The 16,549-nt window shown below is 43.1% G+C and overlaps 1 protein-coding gene across 1 annotated transcript in view; it reads right to left on the bottom strand.

The window, feature by feature from the left end:
* Positions 1 to 607: 607 nt before the first annotated feature.
* The window catches only part of niban2a (niban apoptosis regulator 2a), a gene marked incomplete at its 3' end in the record, with an annotated part of 31,183 nt that continues 15,241 nt past the window's right edge, over positions 608 to 16,549 (bottom strand). Inside the window, exons 6-14 of the mRNA XM_083984147.1 lie at positions 11,554 to 11,669; positions 8,572 to 8,676; positions 8,312 to 8,474; positions 6,237 to 6,424; positions 4,377 to 4,532; positions 4,008 to 4,121; positions 2,717 to 2,824; positions 2,195 to 2,306; positions 608 to 1,470 (exon numbers count right to left, since the gene is read on the bottom strand). Coding sequence (XP_083840273.1) covers positions 608 to 1,470; positions 2,195 to 2,306; positions 2,717 to 2,824; positions 4,008 to 4,121; positions 4,377 to 4,532; positions 6,237 to 6,424; positions 8,312 to 8,474; positions 8,572 to 8,676; positions 11,554 to 11,669 — 1,925 coding nt within the window. The remainder of the gene's footprint in view (positions 1,471 to 2,194; positions 2,307 to 2,716; positions 2,825 to 4,007; positions 4,122 to 4,376; positions 4,533 to 6,236; positions 6,425 to 8,311; positions 8,475 to 8,571; positions 8,677 to 11,553; positions 11,670 to 16,549) is intronic.

Below are 16,549 nucleotides of genomic sequence, written 5' to 3'. Positions count from 1 at the left end.
TGTGTTGAAACGTAAAGGCCATTTGCAAATATAGGAAATGAAATTACATATTTAAAAAAATACATTTTACAAAAATAGATAGCAATGTTTGACTAAATATAGTAGTTAAAACAAACATAGAAATCCAGAAACCTGTAAAGATTGATTATAGCACCCCCTGCTGCCCAGGTAGAGGCTGTGATCATTCACCTGCATTAGAGTTAAAGGCACAATTGAGTGAGACAAATTAATAGAAACACAGGCCGGATTTCCGCTCTTCACATCACACACGTTGTTTAGTGTTTGTCCCTCACTGTGATGGATTCTCAGCCTGTTGGTATATACACGAAGGAGCCTTGTTTATATAAATCAGATATGTAGAAGTCAGTGTCATATACAAAAGATGTAGAGATTCATTAAGCTGCATAGAGACGAACCATTCACCACTGAGATGTCTCAAAGTCCAGGGGAGGAAGGCAAAGCTGGTTTTGGTTGGCGTGCAATATCAACAATAATAAAGCCAAGGCAACGCTTTGAATTACCTTTAGATCCAATCAAAATCCACTCCACCGCTCTCCCGTTACATATCACACACACGCTGATGTTTTCAATTTTGTCCACAGTCTTCTCACGCTAAAATCACCTCCACTTCCACTGGGTCAATGATTTTCTTCTCTCCGTTCAGACCGTTAGTGATCAGCGGGGCTTTGCCCTCCTCCGACTTGTCCTGGGTCGGCGACTGGAAACCGCTGTCGTTGCGCGAGCCGGACTCTGTAGCCGGTAGCGACCGCGACGACAACTCGGAATCCGACTCTGTCGCCGAGCCCTCGGCCACCCGCTCGCTGTCGTCCTCCTGTGCCGCCGTCTCCGTCTCCGTCTCCTCGCTGTGAGCTTCCTTCTTGCTTCCCATCAGGTGCTGCAGCATTGTCTGCGGGGACATCTTGGCACTTGGAGATTTGCTGGGATCTGCTACTATGGTGGTGACGTGCGTGACCTCCTCCTGCAGCCCGTCGTCCACGATGATGCGGCCGCTGGTCGGCTCCGTCCTGATCACGTCGCTCTCTTCTTCGTCCGTCTCCGGCTCCACCTCCACCATCGGGTTAATTAGGTCCCTGATATGAGTCACGCTGTCAGGAGACTTGGGATCCTCAGGGTTCTCCTCATCCTCTTCTTCGTCCTCCGTTTTCTCCCCCGAGACCTCGGCGCTCTCCTCCGGGATGAGATCCACCCCGGGAACCTCCAGACACGACTCGTAGGCCAGAGGAACCCCGTCCATCTGGATCATGGACACCACTTGCCTACGTCTTTTCCCGATGGATCCTCCTCTCATGCCGCCTTCAAGCTCGCCTTCCGGTTCATCCTCCCCGAACTTGGAGGCCCAGTCCACAGAGGGGGATTCTCCCAGCAGGTGCAGGTTGGGGTCACTGTTCGTGAGAACGATGCTGTCCCTGAACAGGTTGTGTCTCCTCTGGACAGCTGCCTCCTTCACGGCTGGACACAGAAAGAAACAAAGAAACAAAGAAACAAAATCTCAATTTAATCCTTGGTCAAGGAAGGAAGGATGGAAGGACAAAGGGAAAGATGGGAGGAAAGAAGGAAGGGGAAAAGGAAGGAAAGATAGGAGGGAGGTAACAGATTGGGTCAATTGGGTCAAAAAGAAAGGAAGAAGGAAGGATGAAGGGAAAGAAGGAAGGGAGGGAAAAAGGATTTTGGAAAGAAGAAAGGGAAAAAGGAAGAAAAGAAAAATGGAGGGAGGGAATAGATTCGTTCAAGGAAGGAAGAAGAAGGGAGAAAGAAGGTAGGGAAAAATGAAAGAAAGACAGATGGAGGGAGGGAACAGATCAGGTCAATTGGATCAAAAGAGGAAGGAAGAAGAAGTAAGGACGAAGGGAAGGAAGGAAGGCAGGAAGGACGAAGGAAAAGGAGGAAAGAAGGAAGGGAGAAAGGAAGGGAAGACAGAAGGAGGAAGGGAACAGATTGGGCCAATTGGGTCAAAAAGGAAGGAAGGGAGGGAGGGGAAAAAGGGTTGTGGAAAGTAGGATGGGAGAAAGGAAGGAAAGACGGAAGGATGGAGGAAGGGAACAGATTGGGTTAATTTGACCCAGAAGGACAACAGGAGGGTTAAGAAGCATGTAGTTACAGTAAATGACAAATTCTTGCTAACAACCACCATTGCTGCTGTGGCAACAACATTTTTTTTCTGCTTGGCACTCACCCATCATTATATCCTTGGTGACCGACTGCAGCACCACCTCCTCGAAGATATTCTCCACCAGCAAGAAACGGGAGAAGTCCTCGAATATCAGTTCTTTGAAGCGCGGCAGCTCCTGGGGAGAGAGGGAGGGAGGGGACAGTAATGAGTTTCTGCTCAGTGTCATTTATTTCCATTAATGTTTTCTGATCCCTGCAGTTTGCATTCATCACTTGACATCCCTGCATGTGTTTTCAGGAAGGGATGAATCATCCACTGGGAAGGGACACATACTAAGTACTTAATTCCACATACCACGCATCTTTGTATTGATACATGCACTTACAAATTTTAGCAGCACTGATATCAGGCCTGTTGACATAACTTATGATTTTCTGTCCACCCTCATAGGGGAGGTTTCTGAATCTTAACTGAGACTTAAATGTCTCAATTCTTAATTTAGGCCTAATTGGGTGGGAAAAGTCACATTGCTGTAATAAAAAAGTGTTGTGAAAGACAAACAGAGTTTTTGAAGGTGCTACTCACGGGTGAGCAGGATGGCGAGAGCTGCTGGAGCATGTACGGGATGATGATCTGCAGCAGAGCTTCTCTGAAGAACTTCTTGCGCACGGTGCTGCTGTCGTAGTCGTATTTCTGACAGGGAGAGAGTAGAAATGTATCTAGAGCTCAGTGACTCAACAGCTGTATTCTGTATTTACTATATGTGTGAACATTTTCATCCACCTCTGCTGAATTTTCTATTCCTCCCTGGAGATATGTAAATGAGATGTTGTCTCTGTAAATGAACCTCTGATAGATTTCTGCTTGTGGGTCATTTAAATTACTTTGACCAAATCAAGCCTGAGCACAGAAAACATCAGCATTTTAAAATGACGTACAGCTGAGACAACTACAAATGGAATTCAAATAACCTTCAGTGTTTTCAGGTGGAGGAAGAAAACTGCAAAACACCTGCATAGGTACCACTAGAGTTAGCTGAACTGATTCTTAATCTTCTAGTATTATTCCTCATTCTCTGTTTATTTCTCTATAGTTAGAGCACTAACTTATTTTTAGAGTTATTTTCCTTTCACTTCCTTTCACTGTTCCCCCCCATCTCTATGTTATCTTATTATTATTTGGTCATCTGCAGCCACTAAAGATATTAGAAAACTTCAAATTGCACAGAACAAAGCAGCTAGGATTGCTCTCAATTTGCATGCAAATAACTTAAAAATGCATCGGAACTTATAATGGCTTCTGGTTGAAGACAGACTAAAATTAAATCTCAACTTTCATGAGAAATTTGAAAAAACCACAATATTTCTCAGATTTCTGTTCACCAGAAATGTCAACAAATATGCAACCAGAGAAACAAGATATGATAATTTACTGACACCTAAACCAAGAACAAACATTTTAAAACATACTGTAATATACAGAGCCAATATAGGATGGAACACATTTACCTAATAACATCAAAAATATTACCTCAAAACACATTTTTAAAAAGGTAGTAATAGACTATTTAAAAAATTGTAAATTCAATGAATAAGAAATATATAACGTATAATAATTTATTCTAGGAATTATTTCTGGGTTGAACTGTTGTGGTAATGTAATGTGATGTATGATGTATTTTTTTGTACCTAATAATGTAGTTAGACTAGAGCAGTGATCTGTAACAGGGATGAATGTGAGCATGTACTATGTTCTTTTTAAGTTGCAGTGGGGATCCCAGGAAGAATAGCTAATGTCATGACATCAGCTAATGGGGATCCTATAAATAAACAAATAAAAATGAATGAACAAATCATATTTATTTTGTCTGTTTCACCTTCAGAACTCTGTCCTGGCATCTCTGGATGGTCTTGCACAGGTCGTCTTCTCCCTGGGTCTCCAAAGACTGGTGCAGCAGCTGCTCGAATGTGTACACGGAGTTGTCCATTTGCTATAAAAAAAACAAAAACTTTGTTATACAGATGCACTTGAACACAGCTTCAGCTCAAGTTTCTTTAGAAAGTGTCAGATCCTTTTTGTCCAGCAGGTGGGAGTAGAGACTTGGCTACAGGCGGGACCGGCTGCTGGTGTGTGCTGTCTTGCTAAGGACTAGGGAGTGTTTTCAGGCTGTCTGCCATGTAATGCTGTTTCTTTGTACATGCTCATTCATTCTGTTAAACCTGGGAAAAGGGCTGTGACACCTCACCTCCCTCATGAGGATCTGAGATCTGCTGATAAACACGGAGGGGCTGGAGACGTCGAACCTCTGCTGCAGCCCCTCCAGGTTGAGCTCATCCACCTTCTCGTAGCAGCTCTGCATCTTCACGGGGTGGAAGGCCAGCATCGAGAGTCTCTCCATCGGCTGAGGGGAAGAAAGACAGAGGAAGGTAATGGTGATAATGTATCATTAAAGCAGTATTTACACCAAAACACACAAAAAATGACTTTAAAAAATACAAAAGCTAATTGATCAGATTCAGTCACTGAGATCAGCCAAGTCTAGCACTAACATGACCAAGTATCTTAATCCATATTAGACAATACTCCTCAAATTCCCACATACAACCATTTATCCATATTCCACAATAGTTTTGAGCCTTATCAGGACCAAGTTAAACTGAATTACTCCTTAACATTTTGCAGCTGTTCCTGTCATGTGTATGGTTTGGTGAGGTTTCTTCCTCTTCTTTGATCCTGTGACCATCCAAAGTTTTATGTTACTGTTTTTTTAAAGGCTTTTCTGGGTCACAGCAAAATAAGTTTCCTGTTGCAACCAATGCTGTCAGTAACATCAGCTGTGAGGATAGTGATACACGTGTATGATGGTACTGGGAATTTTCCACAAAGTGTATTTGGATGATTCTTTATTTTCATATTTTTTTTTACTGTTGCACTACACTCTGATTTCTGTGTAACAATGTTATACTGTATTGTTTAAGTAAAACAATCAATTTTCATTTCTTCTCATTATCCTTCTTAAAGGGACTACTGGTAGGTTTTTTTCTCTGTGGCCGTGGTTTCTCTCTGGGAGAAGATGCTGTTGATGGTTGCTTGCCAAGAGCTTCAGCCCTCATCCCATTATAGTAGTTGTGTGAGCAGCACTTCCTCTTTTGGGCACCACATTGACCCACTACTGGGAACATGAGACAGTCTGGCTGAATTGGGGCTAGCTGGTTAGCATGCATTTTCAATAGAAACAAAAAAAACAGTTAACAATGGCGTTGCCCTCCACCACCTTTCTTTCAGACTAGTAAGTAAACAGATGTTAATGCTAAAGTTGGCTGTGTAGCAGTAGCAACACTTACTTAATAGCTGCTCCAATGATTTGTTAATGTAAATAAAAAATAAAGGGTCTGTGGAAGTAAGATGCTTATCCAGGAAGTGTTTTTTCAGGCTCACAGCCCATTGGGGGGTTCTTTTCTCTCATTTTGAAAATGTAAAAGATGAAAATTCAAAATATATATATATATATGTTGTTTAAAATGTAAAGGGAATGTGTCATCTATAACGTTATGCCTTTTGGAGATCCTTTTCATCTGTCACTTGCTTAACTGTTCACATGAACAGAAATTTTGACCAGGGGTGCCCAAACGTCTGCATGCCACTGTATATGTATATGTATACATATACATCATATATACATAGTGTATACTTAGCATATTTACGGTATAATTTTAGTTATTTTTTATCATTTCATTTAATTATTTTGTTTTATCCAGTCCCTAGTGTTTCCTCACGGCAAATTGTAGAGTAAGATAGCGCTTCAGTTGCCTTCTTTTAAAGCTTTATAAAGTGTGTGTGTGTGTGTGTGTGTGTGCGTGTGTGCGCACGCGTGTATCTGCGTTACTTTGGGTTTTTATCTCTGCTTTGTTTTGTCTGCTTTTATCGTGTAAAGCACTTTGTGCTACATATCTTTTGTATGAAAAGTGCTCTATAAATAAAGTCTGATTGATTGATTGATTGATTGATTGATTGATTGATTGATTGATTGATTGATTGATTGATATAAATACACATACATACTGTATATAGGAGCAAAGATTTGAGGCAGAAAAGCATCACTCACCTCTCCCAGCTTTTCCTTGCCTCCTCCATTGAGCGTGTTCTTGCTGATCTCCACCATCTCTCTGAAGAAGACTTCCCTGACCTCAGAGAAACCTCTGCTGGTGGGCTCCATCAGGGCCTCCAGGATGGAGCTGATGTAGGGCTGGACGTTGTTGCGGAGAAGTTGCTCAGCTTTGGGCAAAACCAGAGCTGTACATGGGGGATGGGGGAAAAAAAACATATTTGTGGTTAGTTGCTGCAACTTGTAAATAAGTAACACGTGAAGACAAAATCAAAGCAAGGAAAAAAAAAAAGCCATGGCTCTGTCGTCTTCTCACAACATACTGAGTATTATTTAATACCAAGCTGGAATGGTTGGTATGTATGAAGTGATAATAAAGTAAGCATGTGTTGTTGTTTCAGTGTAAGTCCTCTCAGATACGCCCACTTGTTGGACATGTAACCTCTGAGCAAAAAGAAACACATGAAACTCAAGGTGAGGATCACGCCCCTCAGACCCATGAAAAGTGAACCAGCGTCATTTGTGTCGTTGACTTGTACTTTCCAGTCCTATCTGTGGGATAAAGTCACAAACAGCTCAGATAATGCAGATGATGGAATGCAGTTCAGCCACTTCAGCTCAATGGGAAAGAGTACACATGAAATGAAAATGAGCAGCCTGTGCCAAGTTAATCTTTGAATGCAATGTTGACAAGCTCAACACTGAGTGGGTGAATGCTCTATTGCTGGAGAAGCCAGCAAATCAAACATAATGTGCAAGAGACAAAAGAGAAGAAAGAAAAAGGGAAACAACAGAAATATAAAGAAAAGGCAGTGAGGGCAGAGGCTACAACAAGAGGTGGAGAATGTCAGAGATAGAGGGACCTTTGGTTCGAGAGGCCCTGTCAGTCTAAATGTCCAAACAAACTCATTGGAAACTTGAGCAGTTGACCACACTGATGGCTTTGCTGTGCCAATAATCTCTGAGCCAGAGAAACCACAGCTACATCTCACTGAGGCAAACAGTAGGCGAACAATGACGCAGGAGAAGATCACGTTACACAGCACAGCAAGCAACACGTGAACCAAGTCACTTTGTACAGCACAATGGGCGTGTGGTAAACTGAGGTGGTCTTCACTTAAAGGATTAATGTAAATACATATAAATAAACACTGCTCTGAATTTGTTAAAATGGAGTTACTATTCCTTGCTACTACTTACTATTAGTAGCCTATTTACAGATTTGATAGAGCAGATTAGGTATTACCTTCTCGGAGAGTTATTGTTTTATATGAAAATAAAAATAACATTTTTAAAAAATTGAATGTTATACAAACCAATAGTTTTGGGTTTCTTATAATATACAAAAGTGGAATAAAACGTAGGCCTACAAACTTCTACCGCTAAGTGCTAGACAAAACTCCAGGTAATTTGCATGACTGACTGTGGTACCTGCCTTACATTCACACCCTACTAACTGTAGTGCTGGTTCAGATGGTTTAGAGTTAAAAAATCAACAATATATCATCAATAATGAAACATTATGGAGCATAGCTGCTATCGATATAAACCCGCATGCAGTGGGAGATTAGCATCAGCTGCTTCATTCACGTTTCACAATCATTCGTCTGTTGCCTGGTTACCAGGTGGAACATTCCAATTAAATTCACCCAGGTGTGGAGCCTGATCAGTTAACCCCTGCATGTCACAACTAACTGCTGCCAAAGCCTGCAAGGTCAAGCAGAAGGTCAGCTGGGCCAGGTCTAGGTCACAGCTCGGGGCAGTGATTGGTTTGTTGTGACATCACAAAGTTACACAAGTCCTGACAGCTCATTTTAAGGCTCAGTTTAATAATATAGGTTGTGTGCATTTAATTGTGGACCAAGTGATTTGATACTTTCTAACTAACCTAAACCTACAATCAAAAAAAGGATTTAATGAAAACATTCAGTCCCACTTACACGATATAGGACCTTTAACTTCACTCCTTGCAGATTGGAATAGCGTAACAGACTGACTATGACCATATCTTCAGAATAATGAAAATAATAATATTCACTGTCCAAAACTCATGAAGAAAAGACTTTCATATGCACCTCGCATCTTTCCGCTGACATGTTCTTTAGACGTGATGATCTGGTCCATGTCGGTCCGCAGCCTAGCGTCCAGTGAAGCTCTCTGGGTCTGGCTGACTTGCAGGAGTGCGTCATAGTGAGCAGTGGTTTGAGACAACACCTGCCTGTACACAGCATCAGAGATCTGGAGGAGAGAGTCGTTCAAGGACGTCATTGGTTTGTACTTGTTCATTTCTCTCCTGTGTTCAGCAGTGAGCTGTTTTATTATGACAGGAACTCACCAACATCCAGTTCCTCTGCCTCTGCTGCATCTTCCCCTTCAGACGAGGACCAATTACATTCCTCAGGTCGGGGTGAAGGGTCTCCATCACCAGATTAGCTAGAATCTGAACACACACAACATACAGTATTAATGTATTTGCACACATTTATATGTTGGCATTTGTATTGTTTTATCCTTTTATGTGTAGGTAAATAGGATCAAATAAAACATCCGGCCTGGCTTTCTTTGCAAAGCAGTATAATACTTGTACAAGACCGGTTCCTCCCAAATGTTTTTGTAGTTCATAATGTGAAGTCTGTCCCACCTTTTGACTAGTTACAGGATGTTATAGTTACTATGGCAACATGCCAGCACCAGAGGTATAGTCAAAAAAACAAGCAATATCCTCCACCCATAGAAAAACAAAAAATAAAAGCAGAGCCTCTCCTGCGTGGTCACATGGACACAGTGGGCTGATTGAGATGATACACAGCTGGAAAAAGAGAAGCAGGAAGGCTGGTCGTAGTGGCACTGCCCTCATAATTCACACACACACACACACACTCACTTAAAGCTCCACACCTCCATGAGGTTTTAACTAAGCTAAACTAAATATTTGGAAAACATTTTGCTGGGAAATAAATGGCTTTGACAAAGGCAGAGCCGTTTTCCACACAGAAATAGAAAGGCTTGTCAAACAAAAGGTATATTGTAGCTTATTTGTCTCAAACCTTGTTTGCCTGGAAATGAAATGATGTTTTCTCTGTATTGCTGTTCCATTGCTGGCTGTGACTAGTGTTTCCTGTCTAATGCATTAATGTTTTTTGTGCCACTTTTTAATGTCTATCTGGGCCAAGATTAAGTACATTATTAGCTAAATAAACCTACTCAACTCTCACACACTTGGTTGTTATGAACAGACCCCTTCACCTTTGTACACACTTCATTACTTGGCAAATTTAATTCTAAATGGATACATTTTTGCCCATTGATCTACACCAACGACAAAATCACTATTCGTTGTTTGAGTTGATTGGAGATTGGATTTTTCCGCAAATTTGTGGTAAAGATCAGGACAAGCTTGTGAAACAGCATCTAAAGCTGAGTGATCAGGGAGGGGGAGCAGGCAGTGAATGCAGCCAAATACAGAGAGGGCTTTGAATAAAAGCTGCTCCTGAGCATGTGTGACCTGAGACTGTGGGGAAGGTTCATCTTTCAGCAAGACAATGACCTGTAGCATACAGCCAAGACAACGCTGGGGTGGCTTCAGGGCAAGTGTCTGATTGTGCTTAAGTGGCCAATCCAAAGCCAAGACACAGACATCAAAGAACAATTGAGGTCAGACCAGAAGATGGCAGTTCACAGACTCCTCCCATTCAATCTGACGGAGTCCACCACTTTAGACCAATGTATACCAAGAAATTCACTGCACTGGTTTGCTGATTTAGTTTTCTAGGTAAAGTTGTCTAAAGTACAACTATTAAAAAAAATAGATGAGTCTACTTCTGAAATGATGTCAAACCTGGCAGTTGTCGCTAGATGTACACAAACAACTATACATATATTTATATTAACACTCTACTAATCTCCATGTAACCCCTCTGCCTGTTGGTTATTGGTTGTATTGGTTGACCTGCAACTTAAAGCTACTGTAAGTCACAGCTGGAGAACTAATAATGTGTATGTGGCATTGACTGTCAACAACTTTATGGTAACTAATTTTCTTGTGGCATCAACTGTTTTACCATTTTGAGGTGGCTGTGGCTCATTCAGGAGGTAGAGCAGGTTGTCACAAGGTCAGTGGTTCAATCGTCAGACACGCACATTCACACAGATGTATCACCAGTGTGTGAATGTGTGTGTGTGGTGGAAAACCCTTATATAAGCTGGTTTTGCTGAAAACCGTACACTATGGCAACATTTATACTGTATATTCTATATATCTATGTATCCAGTTTATATAAAAAATAAAAAATAAATATATTGACCAGTAAACATCCATGTGAACTATGAAGGACCTATAAAGAAATGTAGATCCAAACAGGAAACTGATTTAATGGAGAAAAGGTGACTGCCACAAACACAGAGCGACTGTGCAGCTCTAGCAGGAGACTGAAAGAGACTCATTCAGAGGGGGCACCTCTGTCAACAGTGTGTGAGTGTATGGGTGTGTGTGAGGGGTGGGGTCTTGCTGCTGTCTCTTTGAAGGCCTGGCGTAGGTGCGTTCCTGTTATGAAGTGTGAGGGAAGGGCGTGCGTTCATAATACAGTGTTTTCTTGAGTTACACGCATTGAGAGACAGCTTTTCTCTGGAGAGCAGCCCCGACTGTGAAAAATCTTTTTCAGACAGTGCATGTCATCCATCACAGTGGCATCTGAAGTAGTTCAGCTATGAACTTTGGACAGGTTCTCATGGTGTTTGTGTGGAAGAAATTCCTGAAAATCTCTTTTAACTGTCACCTGTGGCCAAAAGGTTAACCTTAACCCTCACCTTTTAGAGTGAAAACATCCTCAGAGTAAATATGATTCCCTAGAGGGAAACATAAGCTGTGTTAGGGCTGGTTCTTCTGGATGTTGTAGGCTGCTAAGGTGGTTCCTTCATAAAGCCTGTAAAAATGACTAAGTCTGAAACAACAGCTGCATTTAGGTTCTCCTCATCAACTTGTAATGTCAAATATTTCCAAGTGGATTATTCAGAGGTTGGCATTAACCAGCCAGTAATGTCTACACACTGCCAGTGGGAAACAGTTTCCATTCTTTATAAAAAAAAAGGAACAAGCCTATAAGCCTTTTTTCAGTCAGTAAACACTGACTTTAAAGAATCCAGCCCACAAATCAGTCTGAAGATGGAGGGGAACATTCTTGTTTGTCCCCAGCAAAATATTTTCCATTGAAAATGAAACATTCTCACTAATATCATGCCCTATATCTTCTCTGCACATCACTCAATCGGCTCTAATCCAGCCTCTGTACTGGGACACTACTGACACTGAGATCCTGACCTGTGGGGGTTCTCCGCACATCATGTCCCAGGTCCCGTAGTGTCCTTTGGCCTGTCTGTGGCGTCTCACAGCGTCAGTGAAGGCTGGCGTCTGAACAGTGCAGTCCTCTGGCAGGCCTGTTGGGAGCAGGAGAGAGCGAATCAGACATTTGGTAACATAGTAAATAATCCCCCATCTCCCATTTCAAAAGAAAACAGCAACATGGCGTAATGCTTTCTTCTGTGTTGTGTGTTTATTGTTGTCTCAGGATGCTCTGCAACAACTAAATGGATGTTTACTCGGTAGCTGCTTGGGCGTTCTGCTGAATCCCACTAACAACAGTTTCCATAACATGTGAGTCACCTCTGTGGGGCGGCCTGAGAGTGTAATTTTGGTCAGTGACAGTTGCTGGAGTCTAGGACACTTCATACACACTATCACACACAGCTGTGTCATCCCTAAAAACAGGAAGATTGTTAGCGGACAGATTTCATATGGCTGTTATGGTAACTGCCCCTCCCAGCTGACAGGACAATAGAAGCGCCTCACAAAAGCGCTCTGTGACATGCGCGCGTTTTTAGGAAGTTGGTTCTTAACGTTTGGTTTTGTGTAAGTTATAAAAATACATCAGCAGCTGAAGAGCTGTGCCACTGTCAAGGCCACAGCACCGAGGGACACCGAGTGCTGAAAGTCGTACATCCCTCACAAAGGAGTAAACAGGTGTATGGAATAAAGCATCTCTATAATTAGCTGTTTGTCCTTCAGAGCCGGTCTTCTTTTAAATTAAAGTGACTCATGTTTTAGTTGTGAACAACAAAAGGTCCACCAACCCAGTCCTTAGTGAAAAGTTGCTCACCATTATTTATTGTGGACAAAGATATAGTAGTGCACCGCTCATAATGTGTGACCCTCTGCTGCAGAAACACTACAAGTTCTGCATGTTTCCATTTTGCAGTGATAGAAGAAAACCTTTCATACCACAACTTGTGTCTATTAAACAATAATGTTTGTTGTTGCCGGTGTTCATGATGACATAAATCACTGCAGGCGAGACAACCACTGACATCGCAAAAAAATGTGTTGCTGTTATGTTGAATGGCAGCTAAATGGGCCCAGACATGCCCCTGTGGGTCTAACACCTTCACACTGACAAGAATGAGAAAAGAAAACAGTCAACCAGCACTTTATTAAGACACTGGGTACAGCCTCTACTTTCTCAAAGTTACCTCATCTCTGTGCAGCATGGACTCAGACAGAGGTTGGAAACTGTCCTTAGATTATTCAGATGCACATTCAACCTGCTGTCCTTCCACATGTCCGTGGTTTTTCGATTGGATTCAGATGTGGTTATAATGGAGTGATCATGAAAATCTTTTGTTTTTGTGGCATGGTGCATTGCCTCATGCTGGAAGTAGCCGTTAGATGGTGACCTGTGGCCCTCCAGAGAAGCACGACGATATGTAACAATCAGACAGACAGACTGAGGCATTCAAACAATGTCTGATTGATTGGTATCAAGCAGCAGAGATCCAGATCCATCAGGCCAGCCTACGTTTCTGTTCTTGGCCGTCAGGAGTGAAACCTGACGTAATCTTTTGCTGCTGTAACTCCTTCACTCAAAGGTTGTTGTTCAGTCTCAGAGGCTTTTCTGCTCAGCAGTTATAAAAAGTGGTTATCTGAGTGACTGTAGCCTTTCTGTCAGTCTCTCCACCTCTCTCTTTTTTAGTAAAAACTCTAAAAGACTGTTGTGTGTGAAAAATAAAATCCCAGGAGATCAACAGTTTCAGAAACACTCAAACCAGCCTCTCTGACACCAACAATCAAAACAGTCACACGTTTTCCTCACTCTAATCTTTCATGGGAGCATTAATTGACCTGTATCTGCACGGCTTTCTGCAGTGCACGGCTGCCGCGTGATTGGCTGATTGAATAATTGCATGAATAAGCAGGTGGGCATGTGTTCCTCATAAGGTGATTGATGGGTACACACAGTAAATAAGCTGGTTTCGGCACTGCAGTGTCCACGCTGTTATTTTTAGGCTGCTGGTTCCTGAAGTGGCAGAAATGCAGTTTCCTGAACGACATAATGCATGACTGGATGGTTTACCCTCAGCATGCCTGAGCCATCATCCGTTTGTTGTATGTAAAGTCAGTCATGCACAATCACCGATGTGAACGTGTGCGTCTTTATTGCCCAAGTGTCTGTCAGGTTGTTTTGTCTGTCTGTGACTCAGAGGAGGCTGACAAAGACAGGAAGTGGCCGGGCAGTGAGGGTTGGGGTTGGAGGGGGGTTGGGGGGGCTAGTTGAGGAGGAGGAGGGGGAGGAGGAGGGGGTCAGAGCCAGACGGGAAGCCGTCTCCGCTCCAGGCTCAGTAACTCTGCGCTGACAGGCGGAGGGTCGGTGTGTTAGCTTGTTTTGGCACAGGGCTTCGTGTGAATTCACTGGACACTGACGTTTAGAAGCACAGTGGGAAAAGAACTGCCTTGTTGGTAGGTGAGCGGCCATCATGTGGAGCAGCAGGCTGACTGATGACTTGCTATTCTCATACCAGACTGGACAAGACCGACGATAACTCATCATAACAAGTGTTTCTGACCGCAGGCAGCATTCCCATGTGTATAATTTACTTGGATGGTTATACATGCATGAATACTAATGGAAAAATATAACTACCATGCATCATGATTGCGTAACTTCTACACATGTTGACGTTGTAGCCTTCAAACTGGTATATACAGGGTCTACTCCTGGTTAAGCTCAACATAACTCATCCTGTGTAGAGTTAAGTTGGTACGGTCTGTTACTGTTTGATCTCCATCTGATGAACACCCTGCCTGGCACCTCGAGCAGCAGGCTTTCACACCCTTGCTGCTACGTATCATGCACGACACTAGCACGGTGAAATAGAGCACATCCAATCCAAATGTTGACAGAGAGGAGGCTCATACTGTCTGGAGCTGAGGCAGGAAGCACATGCATCACCCAACACAGCTTAGTCTGTCCATGGAGCATACCGGCCCTAGACATGCACATGTTTAAGTGAAAATATTGTCTGAATGGAACTGTGACTCACTCCCCAAACCACAAACAAAAAGCACAATAGAAAAGAAATCAGGTACTGAAAGTTTCAGTCAGACAAGTCTGAAATGAGAGCAAATCTTATTGAGTATAAGTATGCAAGCTGAAGCACAGCATAGTTAGCATATTCTTGAGCATGGTTGCAGTAGGAGGATTAATTGTAAGCATGGCTGCAGCAGGTTTGGCGTCAGGCTCTGTCTCAGTTATTCGTTCCCTGAATGATCTGGTTTGCCAGATATTACAGGGAATGAAGCAGACCCCCCCAGGGGATCATAGAGACAGAGCCCACAGGTGGATGCTGGGGAGGAGGTGGGTTTGCAAAACCTTATGGGCAGAAGCAGCAGCAAGGCAGCAGAGCAGGAAATAGCAGCGGCAGCAGAGCATAGCCAGGGATGAGCAGGTAAGCTGGGGGGTTTTAAGTAGCCCGCCCCGTCCGGGGAGGAGGGCAGTTGACTGATCAGCTGACCAGCATGGGCGCAGCTTGAGTTGTCTGCCTGAACTAGCTCTACAGGCTTCACATCATATTTGTCACTTTTAGGAACAAAAAGTCTCGCCTTTGATTAAACACGCCTTTCTTTGTGAAGCTAACATCTAGTGGCCATTAGAGGAACTGCATCTCAAGACACATACCACAATGGGCCCAGCAGTGGTAGGCTAACCTAACCTTTACAATAAATACATTATGTTTTTCTCTACTGAAAGCGCCTGCAATCTTGAAGTTTTTCTATGTTACTCACGATAGCTAGATAGTTGGAGCAGGAACACAGCACATACAGATCAAGCAGTTAAGCAGACGATGACGGACTTCTGACCTAATGTAGTTCCTGTTGTGGGTATGAGAGGAAGTTATGAGGGAAAGACCGAGAACCACCAGGCTTCAACAGCCTTTTGTGGTCGTTGTTTGGTTTCCAATCTCCACAATCCAAACCTTTGTCTTCTTAATTGAATTTAAAATGTACAACAGGGTCCAAAAGCCTAGGAGCACTTTCCCATTCACTTGAATAGGAAATCCACAGTGTGTATTGACGTACACAAAAAGTCGATGGGAAGTGTTTCTGAGGATGAAGCAGCGGACACACTAGGCCCAGATCTCCAGTGTGAAATGCCTGAAGGTGAATTCTTGTACATTTTCAGAAATTTCCTGTTGGTGCCAACAGAGGGAGGAAAATATTTTTTGATTAACTGAGTGCCCATAAAGGCCTTCACAGTCTCTATGTGTCTGAACCAAGCTAGATCAAGGAGCTGATTACAGTCTCTCTGCACTGCGTCCATGAGTGTGTGTGTACGTACGTGCGCGCCTGTGTGTGTGTTTGTATAAATAGCACATGTGGCAGCATTTACCACGGTCTTTTTATTTGAGGCATTTCCCTCCCTGCCTTGCTCACCACGCTCTGGTTGGTGGGATTTTAGCAGCAGCCAGGGACCGGTTCCCAGGCCGTCACGTCCACAAGTGTGTGTGTGTGTGTGTGTGTGTGTGTGTGTGTGTGTGTGTGTGTGTGTGTGTGTGTGTGTGTGTGTGTGTGTGTGTGTGTGTGTGTGTGTGTGTGTGTGTGTGTGTGGTAGCTTCCTGCACTGTGTACCTTTGACATTCAAAACCTATAAAGTGTTTGATTGTCAAATACAGACTGTTGAGACGTCAGCATCAAGTCACCTGCAGTCATGTCGAAGCACGTTTTTAACACTTCCTTCAAGCACACGCACACACAGCTGCTGCTGCTGCTGCTGCTGCCACCGACATGCATGAGTAGGATTTCCCCATATGGTTCAGCCCTATGGAGCCAGCAAAACCCACAGTACAATAAACACTCGGTGAAACATACCATCAGATATCACAAACACATGAGTGAATGACTGGTTTGAACAGATCCCTGCCTCCACTGGCAGCACAGGAGCCAGTGCTGGAGATTCAGTGTGGGTTATTTTGTATATTACCAAACA

Source organism: Trachurus trachurus (assembly GCF_905171665.1).
Source record: "Trachurus trachurus genome assembly, chromosome: 12".
Taxonomy (NCBI): Eukaryota; Metazoa; Chordata; class Actinopteri; order Carangiformes; family Carangidae; genus Trachurus; species Trachurus trachurus.
This window is presented reverse-complemented; position numbering and strand designations above follow the sequence as displayed.